At 34.9% G+C, this 23,005-nt stretch overlaps 1 protein-coding gene across 1 annotated transcript in view; it reads right to left on the bottom strand.

Moving 5' to 3' along the window:
• Positions 1–23,005, bottom strand: part of GPR137C (G protein-coupled receptor 137C) — a 67,746-nt gene that overhangs the window by 14,779 nt on the left and 29,962 nt on the right. Inside the window, exons 2-3 of the mRNA XM_032405120.1 lie at positions 13,699–13,742; positions 11,993–12,221 (exon numbers count right to left, since the gene is read on the bottom strand). Coding sequence (XP_032261011.1) covers positions 11,993–12,221; positions 13,699–13,742 — 273 coding nt within the window. The remainder of the gene's footprint in view (positions 1–11,992; positions 12,222–13,698; positions 13,743–23,005) is intronic.

The following is a 23,005-nucleotide window of genomic DNA, read 5'->3' as shown; positions in this document are numbered from 1 at the left end:
TTGTACTCTAATTCTCTTTAGAATGCACAGCAGAGTTTTCCAGAGGCTACATGATGAGTGATGTCAACATTTTGTGTGCATATGTATTTTTGTGTTTTCTAGAATTCCTGTTATAATAGAATTAGGGTATAAATATATGCACTTTCAGAGATGAACTCAGCTTGTTCTCTTACTTTTACTGGGTTCTTACTAGTTTTCTTTGGTTATACCTGTTATATCTGCTGAAACCTTATTATCATCCAATACTTAGTTATTTTGAAATCCTGTATCTCCATGGAAATACAACAGGAATAGGTATTCCTGATAGATTTGTTTTACAATATTTAAGAATTTTAAAAAATTTAAAATTTGATATTAAACTCATTTTAGAAATTAGTCATATTTTACTCTAAAGTGAAAACATATTTTTTTTTCATATTTAAGAATGGATTGTTGGGTTAAGAATGGGGAATTATTTTTTAATGGATACAGAGTTTCAGTATGGGGTAATGAAATGTTCTGGTGATGGTTGTACAACAATATGAATATACTTAATGCCACTGAATTGTACACTTAAAAAATGAGTAAAATGGTTACTTTAATGTTACATATATTTTGCCACAATAAAAAATATCTTTCTCAACACACAATGTCCTTGTTTACCTCTAAGATGCTGAGAAAGATGAAAGTGATTAGAATTCTCTGACTCAATAAAGAAAGGAATCTACCTCAAAGGAACTGGATGAAACTGATTTCTGTTTTGTTTTATCAAATAAAATGTAATGAAAACTATCTTTCAATAGGCTTTGCAAATGTTGATAATTTACCTTATTGTGTCTTCTGTGAGAGAAACTTTTTGAATAGTATTATGGCCCAGTGAGGCTGCAGCATCATTTTGAGACCAATCATTCAGAGTTTAAAAGCAAAAGGAATTGAAAATTTAAATGCAGGTGTGGTGAGCACTTTAAATGTCAAAAATTGTTTTTATAACTTTCCAAACTAGGAATGAAAAAGCCATTCAAACATTTCACAGACTACATTATTATATTGCTATAATATATAGCATTGACTATACATTGGTTGAGAAAGCACATATAGTTGAGAAACCAGTAAAGCCTTATAGAGTTGACATTGCCGAATGCCTGCTGGATGGGAAGTCCATTCAAGAAATTATGGCATTGCCATTTTCCAATAATACAGAAATTCACTGATTTAAAGACTTGACTGAAAACAAAGAGTGATTTAATATCTTGTCTACAAGATTTGTTTTTTGTCTTACAAATAAATGAACCTGATAGAGCAAGACGAATTTTTTTGAATTCGTCTTTTGTCAGCACCAGGTAATCATCCAGGAAGATATTCTTTTAGGTCAATGTCTGAGAATAAACATAAGTGGCTGAAATATCCAAAGTGTTGAAAACTCTTCTGATTGTTTATTGTGGGTCAACTATGTTGCTACGCTCACTAATGGTACAAAAGCAATGGTAACTAAAACGTCTGGGCCTTAGCACAAATCAAAGCAGTGGCACCAAATTGTATTGTATTCTTTACTGCTATGCACTCCCAATTAAAAAAGAAAGTCAGTTTCACTTAAGAATATCCTTGATGAAGCAGTGAAAATATTTATTAGTTACCAACCCTAGAGTATGTGTCTATTTAATACTCTGTGTGATGAGATGAGACAATTACAGCAATTCTACTGCATGCTGAAGTAGAGTGGTTGTCTTGAGTAAAAGCACTTATGTGGTTGTTTGACTTGTGAGCTGAAGTAGCCACTTTTTCTTTGGTTATACACAGAGTATTAACCAGATACGAAAAGAACACCATTTTTGACTTAAAACAACTATGGAAGACAGACAATGGTTATTCAGACTTGGTTATTGGGTATACATTCTTTTGAAAATAAATGAAATGAGCCTTTCACTTCAAGGAAAATACCTGACACTATTGTCAATGGTGAAATATAAATTTTCAAATTAAAATTAAAATTTTTGAAAGCTTGTAAGGACTTATGTCCACGGCAAGACTGGCGTGGCAGCTTCTGAAAACTTAAACACTTTTCTAATGAGATTGGAGGTGATATTAACACATGTGATTTTGAATATTGTCCAATGAAATGTATCATCATTTTGAAGATCTGTGACCACTCTCTTTCAATGATCAATGCATGATGTTACACAATCATTCAAAGTGCAAGATAGACCAATGGTAGTACAGAAGGTTCACTAATATGGTTTTAGATTCCACATGGCAACTAACCTTCAAGAAACCTCCACTTCAGATTTTTGGTGTAGTATTAGAGAAGAATATCCACAATTATTTGAAAAGGTTATTAAAATTCTCCTCCATTTTTCAACTACATATATGTGGGAGGATTTTCTTCATATACTTCAACCTAAATGACATATCACAGCAGATTAAATGCAGAAGAAAACATGAAAATCCGGCTGTCTTTCATTAAATTAGAAATTAAAGAGATCTGCAAAAGGTAAAACAATGTCGATCTTCTAATTTATTTTTGTTTTGGAAAATACAATTATATTTCATAAAAACATGTTAACACAGTGCTCGCTTCGGCAGCACATATACTAAAAACATGTTAACACAATGGATTTTTTATTGCTATTTTAAATGAATTAATAAATAAATATTTTTAGAATTCCTCAATTTTTATTTCTAATAATGTATATATAGGTAGCTATAATCTATATAAACAATAGCTCTTTGGGGTTCTCAATAATTTTCAGGGAAGTAATGGGGTCTTGAGACTAAAAAGTTTGAGAACCACTGCTCTAGAGATTATAATATATATCCTTAACTTTTCATGGTCTAAGTAATAGTTAATATAATACCACTTGACATAAAATGTAAGAACTTTGTAACTATATGATACATTTATCCCCTGTCCTTTATGCTATAGTTGCTATGGTTGTTATATATACTATATAGAGAATTATATATGTACATATGTAAGCCTCACATTATAAGTTTTGCTTTGCACAGTCATATTTCTTTTTTAGAAATTAAGAAATTATATTTACCCACATATTTACTATTTCTTGTATTCTTCATTCCTTCCTGAAGAGATGAAATTCAAACTGACTTTATTTCCCTTCAGTCTGTAGAATTTTCTTAACATTTCTTGTAATGCAGGTCTGCTGGTAACTAACCCTCTTAGTTCCATTGGAAGATGCTTTTATTTTTTCATCATGCTTTATATTCTTTATATTTTGATTGGATATAGATTTCAGAGTTGACCACATTTTTCCTTCAGCATGTTAAAGATGTTTCCATGTCTTCTGGCCTCCTTTATTTCTGATGAGAAGTGATTGATCATTTGAATCAATGTTCCCTTATGTATGTGTCATTTTTCTCTGCTTTCAAGATTTGCTTTTTATTTTTGGTTTTAAGTACTTTGACTATAATGAACTTAGGTGAGACTTTCTTTATATTTATCCTGATTGGGGTTGCTGAGCTTCATGAAACTGTAAATTTATGTCTTTCATCAAAATTGAAAAATTTCCATCATGATTTCTTCAAATATTTTTTCCAACCTCATTTTTTCTCTCTTTTCCTTTGGGGATTCCACTTATACATACTTAGGTCCTGAGATTCTGTTCATTTTATTATCATCTTTCCCCTCACCCTCCTCTGTTCTTCAATTTGGATACTCTCTGTTGATTTAAGCTCATTGACTTTTTCTTCTTCCATCTCCTACCTGCTGTTAAGCCCAACTGGTGACTTTTTAACTTTAAATATTGTACTTTTTAATTCTAGAATTTCGTTTTATAGTTTCTATTTCTCCTGAGACTTCCTATTTATTTATCTATCAAAGTATATTTTCCTTAACCATACTTGAGCATATTATAAAATCTTTGTCTGATATGGCCAACATCTAAGTCATCTGGAAGGGGGAATTGCCTCCAATGATTGTTTTTTGCTTTTTGAGTATGAGTTGTATTTTTCCTGTTTCTTCATATATCCAGTTACCTTGGATTGTGTTCTGGACCTTGCCAGTGACATGTTTTAGAGAGTTTGGATTCTGTTATATTCTTCTGAAAATTACTGATTCTTTTTTCCTTTTCCTTTTTTTTTTTTTTTAAGCAAAAATTAACTTGGCTAGACTCAAATCCCAAACCATCTCCTAAGAATGGATAGCAGCTGGAATATCCTTAACTATGCTGCTTTAATTCTGTCCTGCTTATATGTAGTTCAGGTATCAGATAAAAATTTGGCAGAATTTGTCATCAGAATTTGTAGCTTCCTCTATCTGGGTGTCTTCTTCCTGATATTTCCCACTCATTTCCCATCTGTGGTAGTTACTTGAATTTTGTCTTCTGATTCATCAAGCAAGTAAAACTCTTCAAGTTTTGGCTGCCCCATGGATGAGAACTTCCCTCAGGTTAGAAGCTGTAAAAAACAGGAAACTTACTCAGTGTCATTTTCTTCTTCTAAGTGGTTGCTCTCCAGTGCCTTCAGTGTTTTTATATTTTGTCCAGAATTTATCATTGCTATCTGTGGAAGGTTTGTCCAATAGAAGCTACTCAGCCATTACCAGAAGCAGAATCCTACGTATATTTTTTTGAAACAATCTCACAAATGCTATTTCCATTTTGAAATTAAAATGCCAAACTAAGCAACAATAAGAAAACAAAGTAATAGCAAAAATGCCAAACTAAGCATCAACAATCAGAAAACAAAGTAATAGCAATTAGCAAATTAAAAAATAATACAGTTGATCCTTGAACAACAGGTTTGAATTCCATGGGTCCATTTATACACAGATTTTTTTGTTTAATACTCAGTATTGTAAATGTATTTTCTCTTGCTTATGATTTTCTTTTTTTTTTTTTTAAAGACTTTTTATTTATTCATTTGAGAGAGAGAGGGAGAGAGACAGAGAGAGCATGAGTGAGAGCACGAGCGCGGGGAGAGTCAGAGGGAGAGGGAGAAACAGACTCCCTGCTGAGCAGGGAGCCCGACTCAGGGCTCAATCCCAGGACCCCAGGATCATGACCTGAGCTGAAGGCAGACACTTAACCAACTGAGCCACCCAGGCACCCCTTACTTACTTATGATCCTCTTAATAACATTTTCTTTCCTCTAGTTTACTTTATTATAAGAAAACAGTATATAATACATATAATATACAAACAAAGTATATGTTAACTGATTGTTTTTATTACTGGTAAGGCTTCCAGTCAACAGTAGGCTATTAGTAGTTAAATTTTTGGGGAGTCAGTGTGTCACCTATACTTAAAAAGAAACAAAGATATTAGAAGAAGTTTTTGGGGAGTCAAAAGTTATATGTGGATTTTATTTTATTTTAATTTTTAAAAAGATTTATTTATTTATGAGAGAGAGAGTATGAGTGGGGGAAGGAGCAGAGGGAGATTGTGAGAGAGAATCTCAAGCAGACCCCCTGCTGAGCACAAAGCCCCAACATGGGGCTCGATCCCAGGACCCTGAGATCATGACCTGAGCCAAAATCAAGAGTCAGCCACTTAACCAAACTGAGCCACCCAGGCACCCTGTCATATGTAGGTTTTAAACTGTGTAGTGGGTCAGTGTCCCTAATCCCTCTGTTGTTCAAGGGTCAACTGAATTTTGATAATTATAAGATCTAAACAGTTTCAAAAATAGTTTCATGCTGCAAAGACAATGAAATTAGATCTCTGGCTCTTATGGATTTTTAAAAATGGGACAAGTGTGTGGTGGGTCTACTCAGCAACAGAATAATAAGTAAGACTTGGGGTATAAGAACTGGAGTAATGAAGGCAGCAAAGTAAAGAAGTGCCACAACTTAAGATGGATAGAGTAAATCCTCATAATTAAGGAGAAATTAAAGCAAAGTACTGGGAAAGTGGTAATCATACCATTACAGAGGATGGTGCAGCCTCTATTTCCCTACCAGAATCCTCCCCAAATTCTGGTTAAATCATATTTCGAGGTGGTGGAAGAGAGACACTCATAGTATTTTAGCCTATTTCTTTAATTATGACTTAAATTTCTATAAACCACTGCCTTGGTTTTATAGGATCAGCTGGTCTGCATGAAAGATCAGAAATATCAGTCAAATTGAATGTTACTGTGTCTCTGCAAGATGCTGATGCTGTTTCCCATTTCAATACATTAAATTAATATGGATAAAGGGTTGAGTGAACATTGGACAGAAAGGTTTACATAGTAATTAAAACTTACGAATTCAGGAGAGAGAGAATGCATTATTTGCAAATGGCTGACTAGACTGAGAGACAAGCTGATCTGATACTAAGTATCAGACAATGATTCCTTTTACAATCTCACCTAGATATAAAATTGTGCATATCCCTGACCAGAGAAATAACCCTAAAAGCTTAACTTTTATTCCAACCATGCCACTGAGTGGTCTTTTATACAGATAATCCTAACCTATCATTACAGGGAATAAGCATCTACATTGGTTTAAACCTTTTTGTGCTGATAAGTTATTTTGTTCATTAAAAATGATATATGCTCTATAGGCGCCTGGGTGGCTCAGTCGTTAAGCGTCTGCCTTAGGCTCAGGTCATGATCCCAGGGTCCTGGGATCGAGCCCCACGTCGGGCTCCCTGCTTGGCGGGAGGCCTGCTTCCCCCTCTCTCACTCCCCCTGCTTGTGTTCCCTCTCTCGCTGTGTCTCTCTCTGTCAAATAAATAAATAAAATCTTTTAAAAAAATATATATGTTCTATATTTTTATAATTATTCTTATTTTTTTCTGAAATGGAAAGGAATATTAGAGTAAAAATAATTTTATCAGTATGCATTTATTTTTTAAAAGATTTATTTATTTGAGAGACAGAGTGAGTGCGAGTGCGAGCTGGGGAGAGGGGTAGACAGGGAGAGAGTCTTAAGCAGACTCTACCCTGAGCCTAGAGCCCCAAGCCCTGAGTCTGGAGCATGGAGCACAGAGCCTGGAGCTCGGAGCCTAAAGCCTGGAGCTCAGAGCCTAATGTGGGGCTCGATCTCATGACCCTAAGACCACAATCTGAGCTGAAACCAAGAGTTGGACACTAAATCAACTATGCCACCCAAAAGCCCCATCAGTATGCATTTTTTTTTTTTTAGATTTTATTTATTTATTTGAGAGAGAGAGAGACAGAGATAGTGAGAGAGAGCACAAGTGGGGAGGAGAGGGAGAAGCAGGCTCCCCGCAGAGCAGGGAGCCCGATGCGGGAGTTGATCCCAGGACCCCGGGATCATGACCTGAGCTGAAGGCAGACGCTTAACTGACTGAGCCACCAAGGCGCCCATCACTATGCATTTTAATGTTAAAAGTTATGCTATAATTCTGATAAAAATTAAATAAATTTGAATGTACCACAGAAATCATAGAAATGAAGGCAAAGCAAACAGCAATAAAAAATACCTAATGGGAGAAAAAGACCAATACTAACACATAATCATGTCAATAAATACAAATGATTTGTTTACCATATAAAGGGTTTGTTAAAACCCCAACAAATCTATATTTTAAGTTAATGAGACACACTTGAAATGTTAGCAATAGATAAAAAGTTAAGATAGCATCATCTATCATGACCGTGCAAATAAAAGAATATTAAGATTGTAATAAAAGATACAGTAGTTTTCAGAACAAAAATGCCTACGATTAAAAATGCATTACAGAATTTCAACAATATTTTTTTCTAAAAATTTTAAAGGGAAGCTAGTTAAATATTAGATGAAATGTGACCTATTAGAGACTTCAACCCTTATCAAAAGTTGTGTGGAATGGTACATAAATAAGGTGGAGTCACGTAAAATTTAAATAAAATATTTAAATAAAATATTTAAAAGAGAAATTCACTTCTTCAATGATTCTTTTTTTTTTTTTTTTTTTAAAGATTTTATTTATTTATTTGACAGAGAGACACAGCGAGAGCAGGAACACAAGCAGGGAGAGTGGGAGAGGGAGAAGCAGGCTTCCCGCAGAGCAGGGAGCCCGATGTGGGGCTCGATCCCAGGACCCTGGGATCATGACCTGAGCCGAAGGCAGACGCTTAACGACTGAGCCACCCAGGCGCCCCTTCTTCAATGATTCTTATTCTGTTTTGGATCACTGTTCCTTTTGAGAATTTGATTACATGTATAGGACCCCTTTCCAGTTAAATTTTGCCAACAATTTCAGGTATTCAAGAACTTCCTGAAACTACATTACCATCTCTTAGTACATGTTAGGATCATAATAGCTAACATTTAAAAGCACGTCCCAAGTGCTAGGCATTATACCAAGCACTTTATATAAAATTTCATTTAGTCCTTTTAACCACCTTACAAGGTACGACCTTACCCTAATAATAACCTATAAGATCAGCACTATCATTTCTATTTTACAGATCAGCTGACTGAAGCTTAGAGATGCTGTTACTTGTCCACTGCCACATAGCCAGTAAACAGGAGATGGGATTTATGGCCTTATCTCCTTGATCTCAGGTTTCCAGCTCTTAATCATTATGACACTTCACTAAGGTCTTTCCAAATTAACTAAACATTGGTATATCTGAAAAAAAGATATAAACATATCCAAAATATATCCAATACCATTTTTTATTTATACCACCCTCATTGCAAAAGAGAATTTGAAGTAGTTACAGAGATGCACACAAAATAAAAAAATATACAGGAATGTGTATGTGTGTGGTGGTGCTGGGGAATAAGAAAATGAGATAAAACTAGAGGTAGAGCCAGAACCCAAAGTGGATATCATAAGGTCATCTATGATTGATATAGAGGTGAGCCACATATTTGCCTCTGAATGGCATAGTGGTCAGAGAAAAAAAGGATTTAATCAATACTGTTTTACCTGGTACTGAACTGGAGAAAAAGATCTTTTCTGTGGAACACTGTGTAGACAATATCCTCAAGAACATTATACAATAGTGACTTTTAAGATAAACATTTCTTACATATTTCTTTGTATAGGCCAAAGCATGATGTCAAAGTACAGGTCAGAACAGACAATTCTATCCATGGTACAATGTAGTCTGAGTACAAAACATTGGACTGGGCTAAAGATAAACTGTAGAATAGATAAGAAAGACTAGATATCTTTTCAGGTAACCTTTCTGGTGATTAAGTTTTTTAATTTAACAGTTAAGAGTTTATTTCAAGAACCTGGAGTACAGAAATTCTATAATGTTTAGTAAGCCAGATTCATATGCATAGACACTCAAGCAGAGGGTAAAACTGATAACTTCTCATGGAAGTCGGGGGACCTAAATAGGATAGATGTCTAAATTTTAGACCTTCCACCAAAATAAGTTGAAGGAAGACCTATAGATAAAGATAATATCTAATTCACATTGATATATAAGTATGTAATGTTGGAGACATGGCTGAAATTGAAACAGAAAATTTCCTTTGGTTTTGTTAAATGAGAATGTTTGTACAATATAACAAGATGATGGGAAGCTGCCAAAGCAGTACTTGAGAAAACATATCACTCTAAATATGTTGTTTACAAAATAATAAATCATGTATCTATGTAAGAACACAGACAAAGGACAAAGTAAAAACCTTAAATATGTAAGAAGATAAAAAAATGAAAGAGCAGAAATAAACTATTCAAATTGACAATAACTAATATTTAAAAACCCCCAGAGTTGCTACTTTGAAAAAGAGAACCAATACACAGCACTGTCCTAGTTGCTAACCAAATAAAAAAAAATTTTTTTAAAGAGAATTCAGATAGTTGTTTCTAAATTTTATTTTTGAAGGGAAGGAGAAGGAATCAAATTAAGTTCATAAAAACAGGAAACACTAGAGTTATGCCTTCAAAGTTTGGTAAGATGAGGACCCACAGGTATAGAGCACTGGGTGGGGGAGAGATGTTCCTGGAAAATGAAACAGCCTAAGGATACAGAGACAGGAAAGAATATTGTGTGTCATTTAGAAATAAGGTAGGTAAGATTGAGTTGAAACAAATCATGGAAGATCTCATTATCCCTGAATATGTAGGAGAAGGAAAGAAGAATAAAAAGAAAAACACGACCAAAGTCTGAGCTTTAAGGAAATGCTCTTAGGGATAGTAGGAAGCAGACTCAGTTTGAAAGCGGCAGAGGTAGATGTTCAGCCTATATTTGTTGATTGAATAAAAGAAATGGCTATTCCTGTACAGAAGTCAAAAAATAAAAATGGGCCTAGTGATTTTACAAGGAGAACATGGAAGCAACATGATGTACTCTTTCAATAAATAAGTTTATGACCTAGTTAGGAAGACCAAGAACTACATAACAATACAATGTAATACAAATAATCTAGTATCTCATATTATATTTACCTTTAAAGGCATGTATTTAAGCATGTCTCTCTAATGTTCCTAGAGAATTCTGAATCCATGCACCTTTTAAATGTAAGACTTCTAAAATAATAATAATAAAAAAATGAATACCTTTCATACGATAGAGGAAGATGTTTGAAATAATTCTGGAGGAGTTATCAGATGAGATTTTCCTCTCGGATTGGCAACTTTACTATATGCAGAGAAATATCTATTTCAAAGTAAGTAAATCCAAACTTTAAAAGTTGTTAGATATCCAGAAAAGAAGCCTTTTATTTATTTATTTTTTTAAGATTTTTTTTTTTTTTTAATTTATTTGACAGAGAGAGACACCACGAGAGAGGAAATACAAGCAGGGGGAGTGGGAGAGGGAGAAGCAGGCTTCCCGCCGAGCAGGGAGCCCCATGTGGGGCTCGATCCCAGGACCTGAGCCGAAGGCAGACGCTTAACGACTGAGTCACCCAGGCACCCCAAAAAGAAGCCTTTTAAATTCAACCACATCTATTTATGCTTTATCACTACATAAGCACAAGGTATGAATGTTATGGCGATGTTATTACATTAAGTGGAGATGCTGTTGCTACACCAAAAGATTATATACCATAACATTATCATTTTTAACACTAAGCTGAAGCCAGAATTAGCAAAAATATTTACATTTTGGGAACTTTTTAGGATGGAAATTGGATACAATAATTTTCCAGGTAAGATTAATAGGTTTGAAAGTCTCTCTCTCTCTCTGAATATATGTTTGTATTTTTATATCTATATTTATCCTGCATTCTACTGATACATGTTTAAAAACTAAAATTAAAGTATCTACCTAAATTTAAAGGACAAGTTGATTACCATACATTCAATTAAAGCACCTTGCTTTTACTAGGATTATATGAAAGAAGGCAACAATATGTGAAGTCTAACTATATTTCAGAGAACTGTTCTGTTTAAGAGACTATCTTGCTTGTCTTCAGTGAATAGATAATGATGCTAAATTAGGGCAAGCTCGTGAGTATATATAAATCGCACCCCCAAGTCCACACATCTATACCCACATACCCAGTGACACATATACACTGTGACGACTGACTCCTGCTCAACCACATTGTCAATTGACAGTAGAAACTTTTATGGTTCTTTGTTAATAAGTTAGCATTGGCCTCTGTTTGCTGATCCAAACAAAGCATAAGGAAAGGCAGAAGCAAGGCATTTATAAATTTAATTACATGACTAGCTGTTTTAAAATCATAGGGTCCTCATATGATGGGATGAAGTAACATTTGCTAAATCTTTATACAAATAAACACCACCTTAGAAGTATGACATCTTAACACTGCTAACCCAAATGTATGTAGACATAATCTGGTAAATTTGTTTAATGGCAATATTATCACCGTTACTGACGAAATCTTAAATTGTTAGTGTGGCTTATATATTAGACCATTTGTGACACATTCACAAAATTCTGGTTTACTTCATTTACCCTCCTATGCAGAAAATACAATATGCTCAATATAAACTTTTAAAAAACTATTATTTAGTAAGGGCCAAGTTTTGAATGCCTTTTAATATCTTGTGACCATTCTTTCAAGCTCAAAAATGTACCTTACATTCAGAACACTTTTTAAAAAACATAAGCTTTCCATTAAAATATGCTTCATAGGATGAGGATTTGAAGCTAGATTTTCAAGTATAAATTTAAGAAATATACTTACCTTTGATTCGAGGTAGACATTTGCTGATGACATTTTTGTAATTTTGCATATGTAACTAACTAAAGAGATGGCACAAAGAATAAACAGGCTATCATTAATTAATGCTCGAACAAACACAGTCCATTTCAACTGATTTTCTGGGACATCTCCGTGGACTAGCATTGCACAAGTCAAGTTCACCACTAAAAAAAGAAGGCTTGCCAATATAAAGCCCAAATGCAACAGAATTCTGAAAGAAAAAAAAAATAAATTTATTAGATGTTTATATATTAATGAGAAAGTAGACTTAATTCTGAATTAGTGTGCTACTTCAGGTACAATAATACTGTCAGCTTAAAATCTTTATAATTTCATTAAATACAAATTTAAGAATCAGAGTTACTTGGGATATCTTTGCTGTTGTGAAATTAGTATCTAAACAATTTTAAAATGGCATTAGGTTTTAAAACATTAATTTAAAAATAACTGAATGGGCCTTGAACTCAGTTGCCTCTACCAGGAAGAATAATATAAGATTATTTTAACACTAATTAAAGTAATCCTGCACTTTTCATTTTTATAACTACTAAACATATTTTCATTGACCTTTCCATTCTAAGAATTACCAGGCTTTTATAATTTGCTTGGAAAATTAATATACTCTATCTAAATTTAAATTGATCACTAATATTAATTTTAAGAGGTTAAGGGAAATGTGTTTTAAATAATGTTCAATTTTTATGAACTTCTATCCATAGCAAACATGACTTTCAAACATGACCAAAGAAGAACATAGGGACAGTATATGTAGAGTTTCAAGCACCTCATCAATACCCTGGCTTTCTATAAAGTTGCATGTTTACTATGCATACACAGCAACTCTGAAAATGAAATGCCTCCACCATATTCCCCTAAGAAAAATGAGACCACTGCGACTCTTCAGGTAAGGTGTGGATATTTGTATCAAGTAGCTATAACAGCTATCTATTCCCAATTCAAATATGTTTATAACCTTAATTAATATGAGCCAGAAATTTATTTGGCATCCTAATATCTTCTATTTTGGGTCACTTTCAAGAGTGGGAATCATAAAATGTTGTCTGCCTTTGGAACTAGTTTACAAGAGGTTAATTGAAGGTAATGTGTAATCTGTAACAAGCAATCTTTTTTAAGTGTACATTCAAAGTACAAAGATTTTAGTTTGAGAAGTTCAGATCTTAGTATTCTCTCAGATTATGTAATAAAAATAATAATATATAACTTGAAACCCAAAGTGGACCTTGAAGTTACCCATATACCCAGGGGAAACCAAGGTATAGAGAGGTTAAATGAGTTGCATGGTCAACAAGTTAATGGGAGAATTGGTCTGAAACCCAAATCTCCTGACTCCCCAGCTTAGCACTCGCATTTTTGATGTTAGTCAGTACAGAAGCATTCCTTATTTCATGGAACTATACTACTATACATGCAGTATATCTAAACAGTAAAATCTAACTTTAGTATGTGTGGGCCCTAGGAAACTATCTGTAGCAGAGCAGCAAAAAAAGGTGTTAGGCAGCGATATGGCTGAAGGGGGAGAACTGTCGGTTACTCAATTCATTTCCCATGTGCTAATCTAACTACTGGACTTCCTATAAAATTGCTATAGGACCTTCAGCTACCATGCCCTTCTACCTTGAAAAGTCTGTTGTGAAAAAAAATTAGATCTTGCTACTCATGAAACTTACTTGTGTTTGTCAAGTTCAGTGGCACATCTGACTTTACATATAACCTATAAAGAGAGTATAGAAAAAGGTTTTGAAAAAACGTGTAATATAGTATTCCTTTTTTTTTTTAAAGATTTTATTTATGCATTTGAGACACAGAGATACAGAGAGAGAGAGAGAGCATGAGCAGGGAGAGAGGCAGAGGGAGAGGGAGAAGCAGGCTCCCCGCTGAGCCAGGAGCCCGATGTGGGGCTCAATCCCAGGACCTTGGGATCATGACCTGAGCCGAAGGCAGACACTTAACCATCTGAGCCACCGAGGTGCCCAAATATTCTTTTTTTTTTTTTTTTAAGATTTTATTTATTTGACAGAGAGAGACACAACGAGAGAGGGAACACAAGCAGGGGGAGAGGGAGAGGGAGAAGCAGACTCCCTGCTGTGCAGGGAGCCCAATGAGGGGCTCAATCCCGGTACCCTGGCATCATGACCTGAGCCAAAGGCAGACGCTTAATGACTGAGCCACCCAGGTGCCCCGGCGCCCAAATAAACTTGTTTTGACTTAGTGTTTCAAAGTGATACAACTACAAATAATAATATGTTACGAATAACATAAGTAAATTCAAGTGTTAACATTTGAACTACCACGAAGCAAAGATAAGCAGGTTTCCAAAGGCTTAAATCAATAATAATTTTCTTTGTTATAGTCTTAAATTTAAATTTCTATCGTTAAAAATTTAAACAGAATTAATCCAGTTTAAACATTTATTGAACTTTTATTATGAGTCAGACATTGTGCTGGATAGCTTGCCACCTATTCTAAACTTCAATATATTATTTACATTTTGCCTTTTTTTTTTAAAGATTTTATTTATTTATTTGTCAGAGAGATAGAGAGAGAATGCACACAACCAGGGAGAGCTGCAGGCAGAGCAGGCAGAGGGAGAAGCAGGCTCCCCGCTGAGCAAGGAGCTGGATGCGGGACTCAATCCCAAGACCCTAGGATCATAATCTGAGCTGAAGGCAGATGTTTAACTGACTGAGCCACCCAGGTGTCCCACTTACATTTTGTCTTAAAATAGAACTACTTACTTAAATATGAATATGGCTGAATGTTCTCCAAAGATTATTTTCCCCTAAGATGCAATGAAGTAGTAAAAGGAAACAAGGGACCAAAAAATGAACACAAAGATAATGAGCATATATCATATTTAGTAAACTTCCTTCCTTCACAAAGCCTTGCAAAGGGTAGGTTCTCAAATACTTGTTGAATAAAATTAAGTAGGTAGGTAAATAGAATTTGAAATAAACATGGTAAATTCTGAGAGCATAGTGTGGAAGGTCTTAATTTCTTACTGGTGAATTTGGACTTTATTTATTTAGATGATGGGAAGATACTGAAGTATTTTTATGTAGAAACTCCAAAATATGAAATTTCATTAATCTGGCATCAGTGCACAGGCTAGTACAGAGGAACTATGGTTATAGGACTATTGAAATAGGGTGTGAACTTTGGGGACATGGAAAGAAAGAGGCAAGTATAAAACAGAATAAAAAAATAGTGTAAGTACTCAATAACTTACTAATTCCATTTAAGCATTTATTGAGCACACATTATGAAAGGTGCTGTGGATTCATAAATATAGTAATTGTTTCTGCTCTCAAGGAGCTCAGTTTATTGAAGAAACAGATAAACCATATATTTTGACACACTGTGATATCAATGCAAAAGATTCCATCACAACATCTAAGAAGGGGAAAAGATTAATTCAGTCCAAGAAATGGTGTGAGGTAAGGAGAAAGGGGAAAGACTGTGTAGAGCCAGTGAGGACTTCTCAAAGGAAGTAACATTTGAGCCAGATCTAAGTTATGAAGGGCAAATGAGTGTTAGGTAAATGCTCAGGCAAAGATAGCAGCCTGTGCACACACGCATATCTGTGTATTTTGGTTAACCAGAAGCTAGATGTGATAGAGGAGTCTAAAATATTATCCTATTAGTTCCCTAATCATTCTCAGATGTATCCATTTTCTCTGTCTCCACTACTAAGGTACATATTACAACACATTTTCAGTTGGTTTCTCTGCTCCCATTCTTTATTCCATCTATATCTTTTGAAGGTAAGTGTTCATTTTACTACTTTTCCTTTATTCTCACCTGTCTATATATAATTTTTATTTTTATTTTTATAAATTGTACTAATATATATATATATATATAACACAAAACTCACCATTTAACCATTTGTTAAAGATTTTTTAAATTTATTTGAGAGAGAGAGCGTGGGCATGGGGGGGCAGAGGGAGAGGGAGAAGCAGACTCCCTGCCGAGCAGGAGGCTGACACAGCCCATTCCAGGGCACTGAGATCATGACCTGAGCCAAAGGCAGATGCTTAACCAACTGAGCCACCCACGCACCTCTCAACCATTTTTTAGAGACTTATGTATTTATTTTACACAGAGAGAGAGAGAGAAAGAGAGAGTGGGGGGAGGGGGAGAGGGAGAGAGAAACTTAAGCAGGCTCTGTGCTGAGCTTGGAGTCCAACACTGAGCTCCATCCCATGACCTTGATATCACGACCTAAGCTGAAACCAAGAGTCAGGAGCTTACCAACTGAGCCACCCAGGTGGCCCCCATTTAAACATTCTTAAGTGTATAGTTCAATTACATTAAGTACATTCACATCGTTGTGCAAACTATCACCATCATCCATCTCCAGAACTTTTTCACCCCCCCAAACTAAAACTCTGTATTCATTAAACAATAACTCCTGATTCTTCTCTACTCCAGCACCTGGCAACCACCATTATACTTTCTGTCTGTGAATTTGACTGCTCTAGTAACCTCATCTAAGGGGAATCATACAGTATTTGTTCTTTTGTGATTGGCTCATATCACTTAGCATAATGTCTTCAAGGTTCATCCATGTTGTAACTCGTGTCACATTTTCCATCCCCTTTAAAGCTGAATAAGGTTCAATTTCATCATTGAGTCACGAAACTGTAACCATCGAATTAAAGAATGGAACACAGGTCCATGGAACAATCACAGGTGTAGATGTCAGCATGAATACCCATCTTAAAGCTGTGAAAATGACTTTGAAGAATAGAGAACCGGTACAGCTGGAAACACTGAGTATTTGAGGAAATAACATTTGATATTTTATACTACCAGACAGCTTACCTCTGGATACACTACTTGTGGATGTTGAACCAAAGGTGAAATCTAAGAAAAGGGAAGCTATTGCAGGAAGAGGCTGAGGACGAGGAAGAGGAAGAGGGGGTCCTAGGTGATAATGTCTCTCAAGATTACTATTTCAAAGTGATACATGATTGGGGATATTTTTTGTACAGGTTTTGTTTGTTTATGTCAGTTTTTAATAAACATAAATGTAGGACAAAAAAAAGCTGAATAAGTTTCCATTGTATGTATATATCACAATTTGTCTATCCATTCATCCATCAATGGACAGTTGAGTAGCTTCCACCTTTTGGGTATTGTGAATAATGCTGCTATAAACAATATGTTCTATATATGAACATGTTTTAATATGATTTAAAAAAATGATTTGACAGTAAGTTGTATATATGATGCTCCTTTAACACTAAATGTGTACTTCATTGTATACTTCCTTAAAAAATAAAATTGTCTTATGTAACCACAATATAATTATGAATATTATAAAATTGAATGTCAATACAATACTATTACCTAACCTTCAGACCTTATTTAGATTTTGCCTTTTGTTCCAATAATGCCATTTTTGGGGAAAAATAGCAGGATTATGCTTTAATCTGTGCATTTAATCTCCTTTAATTTTCAATTTTTCCTTTTGTCTTTTCAGTGATTTTGTAGAATGCTTCTCAGTTTGGGTTTACCTGTTTCTTCATAATTAGATTCAGGATATCCATTTTGGTAGGAATACCACAGAAGTGATGGTGCTGCGTTCTTCTCAATGAATTACATCAGGAGGCTCATGATGTTGATTTATCCCATTATTGTGATGCTCACTTTGAGCAATTGGTTAAGGTGGTGTCTACCAAATTTCTCCACTAAGTTACCATTTTTCTCATTGTAATGAGTACCATGTGGAGAGATATTTACAATGTAAGTATCTTTTGTTCTTCAAACTTTCATCCACTAGTTTTGGCATCTATTGCCTGAATAAATTATTATTATTATGGAGCATTTTCATTTTAAAAAGTAAATCTGATCATATTACTCCAGGACAAAGCCCACACTTCTTTTGACATAACAGGTCTTTCATCATCTTGCCCCACCTTCCCATCATTGCATCCTTTTATCCCCATCTTCAATCTATGGTCAGTCATTTTGGATTATCTACAACTCTTCAAATAAGGGATTCAGTTTCACATCTTTGTGCCTTCCTATGCATTTTTACTTTCCCTGAAATAAGCTTTCTGTGTCATATAACAAATTCCAACTCATCCTTCAAGACTTTACCTGTGTTATCTTTGATATGTCACCTTAAATGACTTAGGAAGAGAAACACCACTCTGTATCCTTGCTTTACTAATCACATTTTACAGTATTTATTTACATTTTTATTTACCTCTTAAGAGACACCAGAACTTACTCATATTTATAGCCCTAGTACCGAGCATAAAGCTTGGTTCATAGTAAGTTTTCAGAACATGTTGGAATAAATGACCAGTGATTTTAGGTCAAAGCAAGTATTTTGGTGAAATACAGCCAAGTGAAATTGGAGGGGCAAGCAGTTGTCCAGTTGTGGAGATCTTGTATAAAAATGCTAAAGAATTAGTCTTTAACTCCCATAAACTCTGTAATACGATTTTATGTTTGAGTGATTTCTTAGGTGAAGTGTAGAAAATGGATTAGAATGGTGTGAAGGACTCTAGTTAAAATATTGTTGAACTTGACTGAGTCTACTCAACCACATTCTCAGGTTATGAATCTAAAGACCTAAATGTGAGAACTGAAAATATAAATATAAAATATAAAAATACTAGAAGAGAGCACAAACAGTAGTTTTTCTGACATTGACCATAGCAACATTTATCTAGCTATGTCTCCTCAGGCAAGGGAAACAAAAGCAAAAACAAACTATTGGGACCACATCAAAATAAAAAGCTTCTGTACAACAAAGGAAACCATCGACAAAACAAAAAGACAACCTACTGAATGGAAGAAGATATTTGCAAACGAATATCCAAAAAGGGGTTAATATCCAAAATATATGAAGAACTTATACAACTCAACACCAAAAAAACAAATAATCTAATTAAAAATGGACAAAAGACATGAACAGACATTTCTTCAAAGAAGACATACAGATGGCCAACATACACATGAAAAGATGCTCAACATCACTCATTATCGGGAAATGCAAATCAAAACCACAATGAGATATCACCTGTCAGAATGCCTAAAATAAAAAACGCAAGAAAGAACAAGTCTTGGGACGCCTGGGTGGCTCAGTCGGTTAAGCGTCTGCCTTCAGCTCAGGTCATGATCCCAGGGTCCTGGGATGGAGTCCCACATTGGGCTCCTTGCTCAGCAGGGAGCCTGCTTCTCCCTCTGCCTGCCGCTCTCCCTGCTTGTGCTCTCTCTCTCTCTTTCTCTCTGACAAATAAATAAATAAAATCTTAAAAAAAAAAAAAGAAAGAACAAGTCTTGGTGAGGATGTGGGAAAAAAGAACCCTTCGTGTACTATTGGTGGGAATGCAAACTGGTGTGGCCACTGTGGAAAACAGTATGGATGTTCCTCAAAAAATTAAATATCCAGTAATTCAAATACTGGGTATTTACCCAAAGAATATGAAAACACTAATATGAAAAGATATATGCACTTCTATGTTTACTGAAGCATTATTTATGATAGCCAAGACATGGAAGCAGTCCAAGTGTCCATTGATAGATGAATGGATAAAGAAGATGTGGTACATGTATACAATGGAATATTACTCAGCCATAGAAAACAACGAAATCTTGCCATTTGCAACAACAGAGATGGATCTAGAGGGTATTAGTCTAAGTGAAGTGTTAGAGAAAGACAAATACCATATGATTTCACTCATATATGGAATTTAAGAAACAAACAAATGAACAAAGAAAAAAAGAGAGAAACAAATAACAAAAAAGACTCCTAGAGAAAATATAGAGAACAAATTGGTGGTTACCAGAGGGAAGGTGAGTGGAAGGATGGATGAAATAGGTAAAGGGAATTAAGAGTATACTTATTGTGATGAGCAGTGAGTAATGTACAGAATTGTTGAATCACTATATTGTACACTAAAACCAATATAACACTGTAAACAATTATACTGGATAAAAAAGAAAAGAATGTTATATGAATGAAATTATACAATATGTAACCTCTTGGAATTGGATTTTTTCACTCACCATAATTCTTTGGAGATGCATGTAGATGGCTGTGTGTAGGAATAAATTTGTTCTTTAAAAAAAATAAAGCATTGATAGAATGAGTGCACCACTGACAAAAATTTTAAAAAGTCAGATTGTGGAATTGATTCTTAGGTTTAAAATTTATTACCTATAGGCAGAAATATTGAGAAGATAGTTGAGTTTTGGATTATAAGAAGGAAATTACAGTCACCACAGAGATGACAACTGAAACTCAAACTAGAAGACATTTGAAGGAACAATATAGAATAGAAAGTCAACCTATGATATGTTCACATCTAATAGAATGAAAAATCAAAAAGAGGGAAGGAAAGAGAGATAGGCAAAGGAGACAGATCTAAGAATCAGATTAGTCATAGAAAACAGCAGAGTAGTTTAGAGGTAATAGGAAGCAAGGATAGCCTTTATTAAATTCTGCAAAAAGTCAAGAATGATTAAGAAAAGTTGAATCACAGATCTGTACCTCTGAAACAAATAATGCAATATATGTTAAGAAAAAAAAGAAGAAGAAGATAGCAGGAGGGGAAGAATGAAGGGGGGGAAATTGGAGGGGGAGACGAACCATGAGAGACGACGGACTCTGAAAAACAAACTGAGGGTTCTAGAGGGGAGGGGGGTGGGAGGATGGGTTAGCCTGGTGATGGGTATTGGGGAGGGCATGTTCTGCGTGGAGCACTGGGTGTTATGCACAAACAATGAATCATGGAACACTACATCAAAAACCAATGATGTAATGTATGGTGATTAATATAACAATAAAAAAATTAAAAAAAAAAGACCATTTGGTTGGGTTACCAGTATGTCATGGATACCTTGGACAGAATAGTTTTCGGTGGAATAAACAGAACAAAAGTACAAGGAGTTAATAGAGAGTACAACAACAAAGACAGTGAGTATAGACTATATGAGATATATGTGAAGATAAGAGAAACCTGGGAAAATCTGTGGTGAGAGACATTTCTCTATGAACATTGCACATTTCTGCATGGTCCAGGTCTTCTGAGCAAAGGGCTTTGCATAGCAAACATCCTTGAAAAGTAGAGACAGTGTCTACCTTAAGTCCAGAGGGAAGATTTATTTCTTGGCTAGTGGAATAAAGATAGAGAATATCTCTCTCCCTGGGGACATTTGGGTGTGGGGGCGGGGATGATAAAGTCTCTGTATCTGTCCTTGCTTACATTCCAGAGTAAAGATAAGGTCTGACTGTCTGTCTCCCTTCCTTATTTCAGGGTTCTTACCCTGTAACATATCTTGCTGTAGGCACAAGTAACATCTGGCCCTCACTGTGTTAACCATATGGGAATTGGGGCTCAGGACCTGAAGCAAGACATTACTTTGGTTGTTTTTGCCATGAGTAATAAATGGTCTTTTTCTCTGACCCCATGGGTCTTGTGTTTTCTGTCAGTATATGTATATACAACTGTGGCAAGCTAATCTGTTAGCTTTCAAGTAAGGTAAGGTCTCAGACCTTTCACAGTTTCTGATTTAATAATCTGCTGGTCAGAAATAAACTAGAGATGGTGAAATGATAAATGGAGAGCAGGAGAGAGGAAGGGAGAGTTCTATTGTTAAAGAAGGCTCTAGAAGAAGCAGGTTAGCCTTTAAAAGGAAAACACATACTTTTGAGTCAAGAGGTTAGAAAAGATAGTTGAAGAAAAAGTAGGAGTTCTGCAGAGAAAATTTAAAATAATCTATAAACCAGCTCTGTTAAAATCAGAAATTTGGATGTAGCATGGATATAATCATTTTGATATAGAGAAGATGGATGAGAGAATTGGGCAGATGGATTCTATTTTTTTCTAGTAAAGTAGGAGGCAAGGTCATATCCTGAGAAGGGATGTTAGATTTAAGCACTTATAATATGGAAAACATTTTGAACACATGAACAGAAGGTTATAAAGGAATATTTTGAGGAGCAGATAGGTCCAGTTAAAGTCAGGTACTTGACAGTGGACACTGTCTGCAAGATTTCCTAATTTTTAAATTGAAACAATCTAATAGGAAAAAAAATAGATGCTATTATAAAAAGTTCAAATAACTAGGCTGCATTTTTCATGTAATAATTTAAAACTGTAACATGTGAAACTACCATAGAGAAAGAAAAAGTGGGTGAGTGAACTATATTGGCACAGCATAAAGTCAAGTAAGGGGAATACTAGATTGACTAGGTTCTAAGTGCAAAAAATATCACAAGGAAGGTAATGGAGTAGGGAAAACAGAAGTGGTAAAGTGACTAAAAGTTAAGATGAGGGTGAAAAACAGATTAAAGGATGATTTCAAGCTGTATAAGGGAAAAGAGATAGAAGACACTGGTTAGAAAGAATTGTTTCATTTCCTTTTTATTTTTTTTTATTATGTTATGTTAGTCACCATACAGTACATCATTAGTTTTTTTAAAATTTTATTTTATTATGTTATGTTAATTACCATACATTACATCATTAGTTTTTGATGTAGTGTTCCATGATTCATTGTTTGCGTATAACACCCAGTGCTCCCTTCAATATGTGCCCTCTTTAATACCCTGGTGATGGGTATTAAAGAATTGCTTCATTTTCAATAGCTGAGCCAAGGTGTGGCCTTGCTGTTGGGTGGCTCAAATAGAAAGGGAGGGTTTTAGAGCTCTGAGAAGCCACTGAATTGAGACACATTGATGGATTATCAATATTGGCTTTAAAAAGATCTATATAACAGCAGACCACGCCAGAAGAAGGAAAGTGCTGATTCATCCAGGAAAGTGGAAGTTATTATTATAGCCAATGATGACCTAATCAGATGGCATGGATTTCAGAGATGATGATGATATAACATCAGTAAGTAGTATTGGGAAACATAAAATAGGCTGATTTTTCTTCCCACAAATTGAGATGGGGGGCAGTTTATCCTTATACACAAAGTGTCATCTAGAAAAAGCTAGATTTCAGTGAA

This window comes from Phoca vitulina, unplaced genomic scaffold (genome assembly GCF_004348235.1).
Source record: "Phoca vitulina isolate PV1807 unplaced genomic scaffold, GSC_HSeal_1.0 scaffold7, whole genome shotgun sequence".
Classification (NCBI taxonomy): domain Eukaryota; kingdom Metazoa; phylum Chordata; class Mammalia; order Carnivora; family Phocidae; genus Phoca; species Phoca vitulina.
Note: the sequence above shows the minus strand (reverse complement) of the source record. Positions and strands in the feature narration are given on the sequence as shown.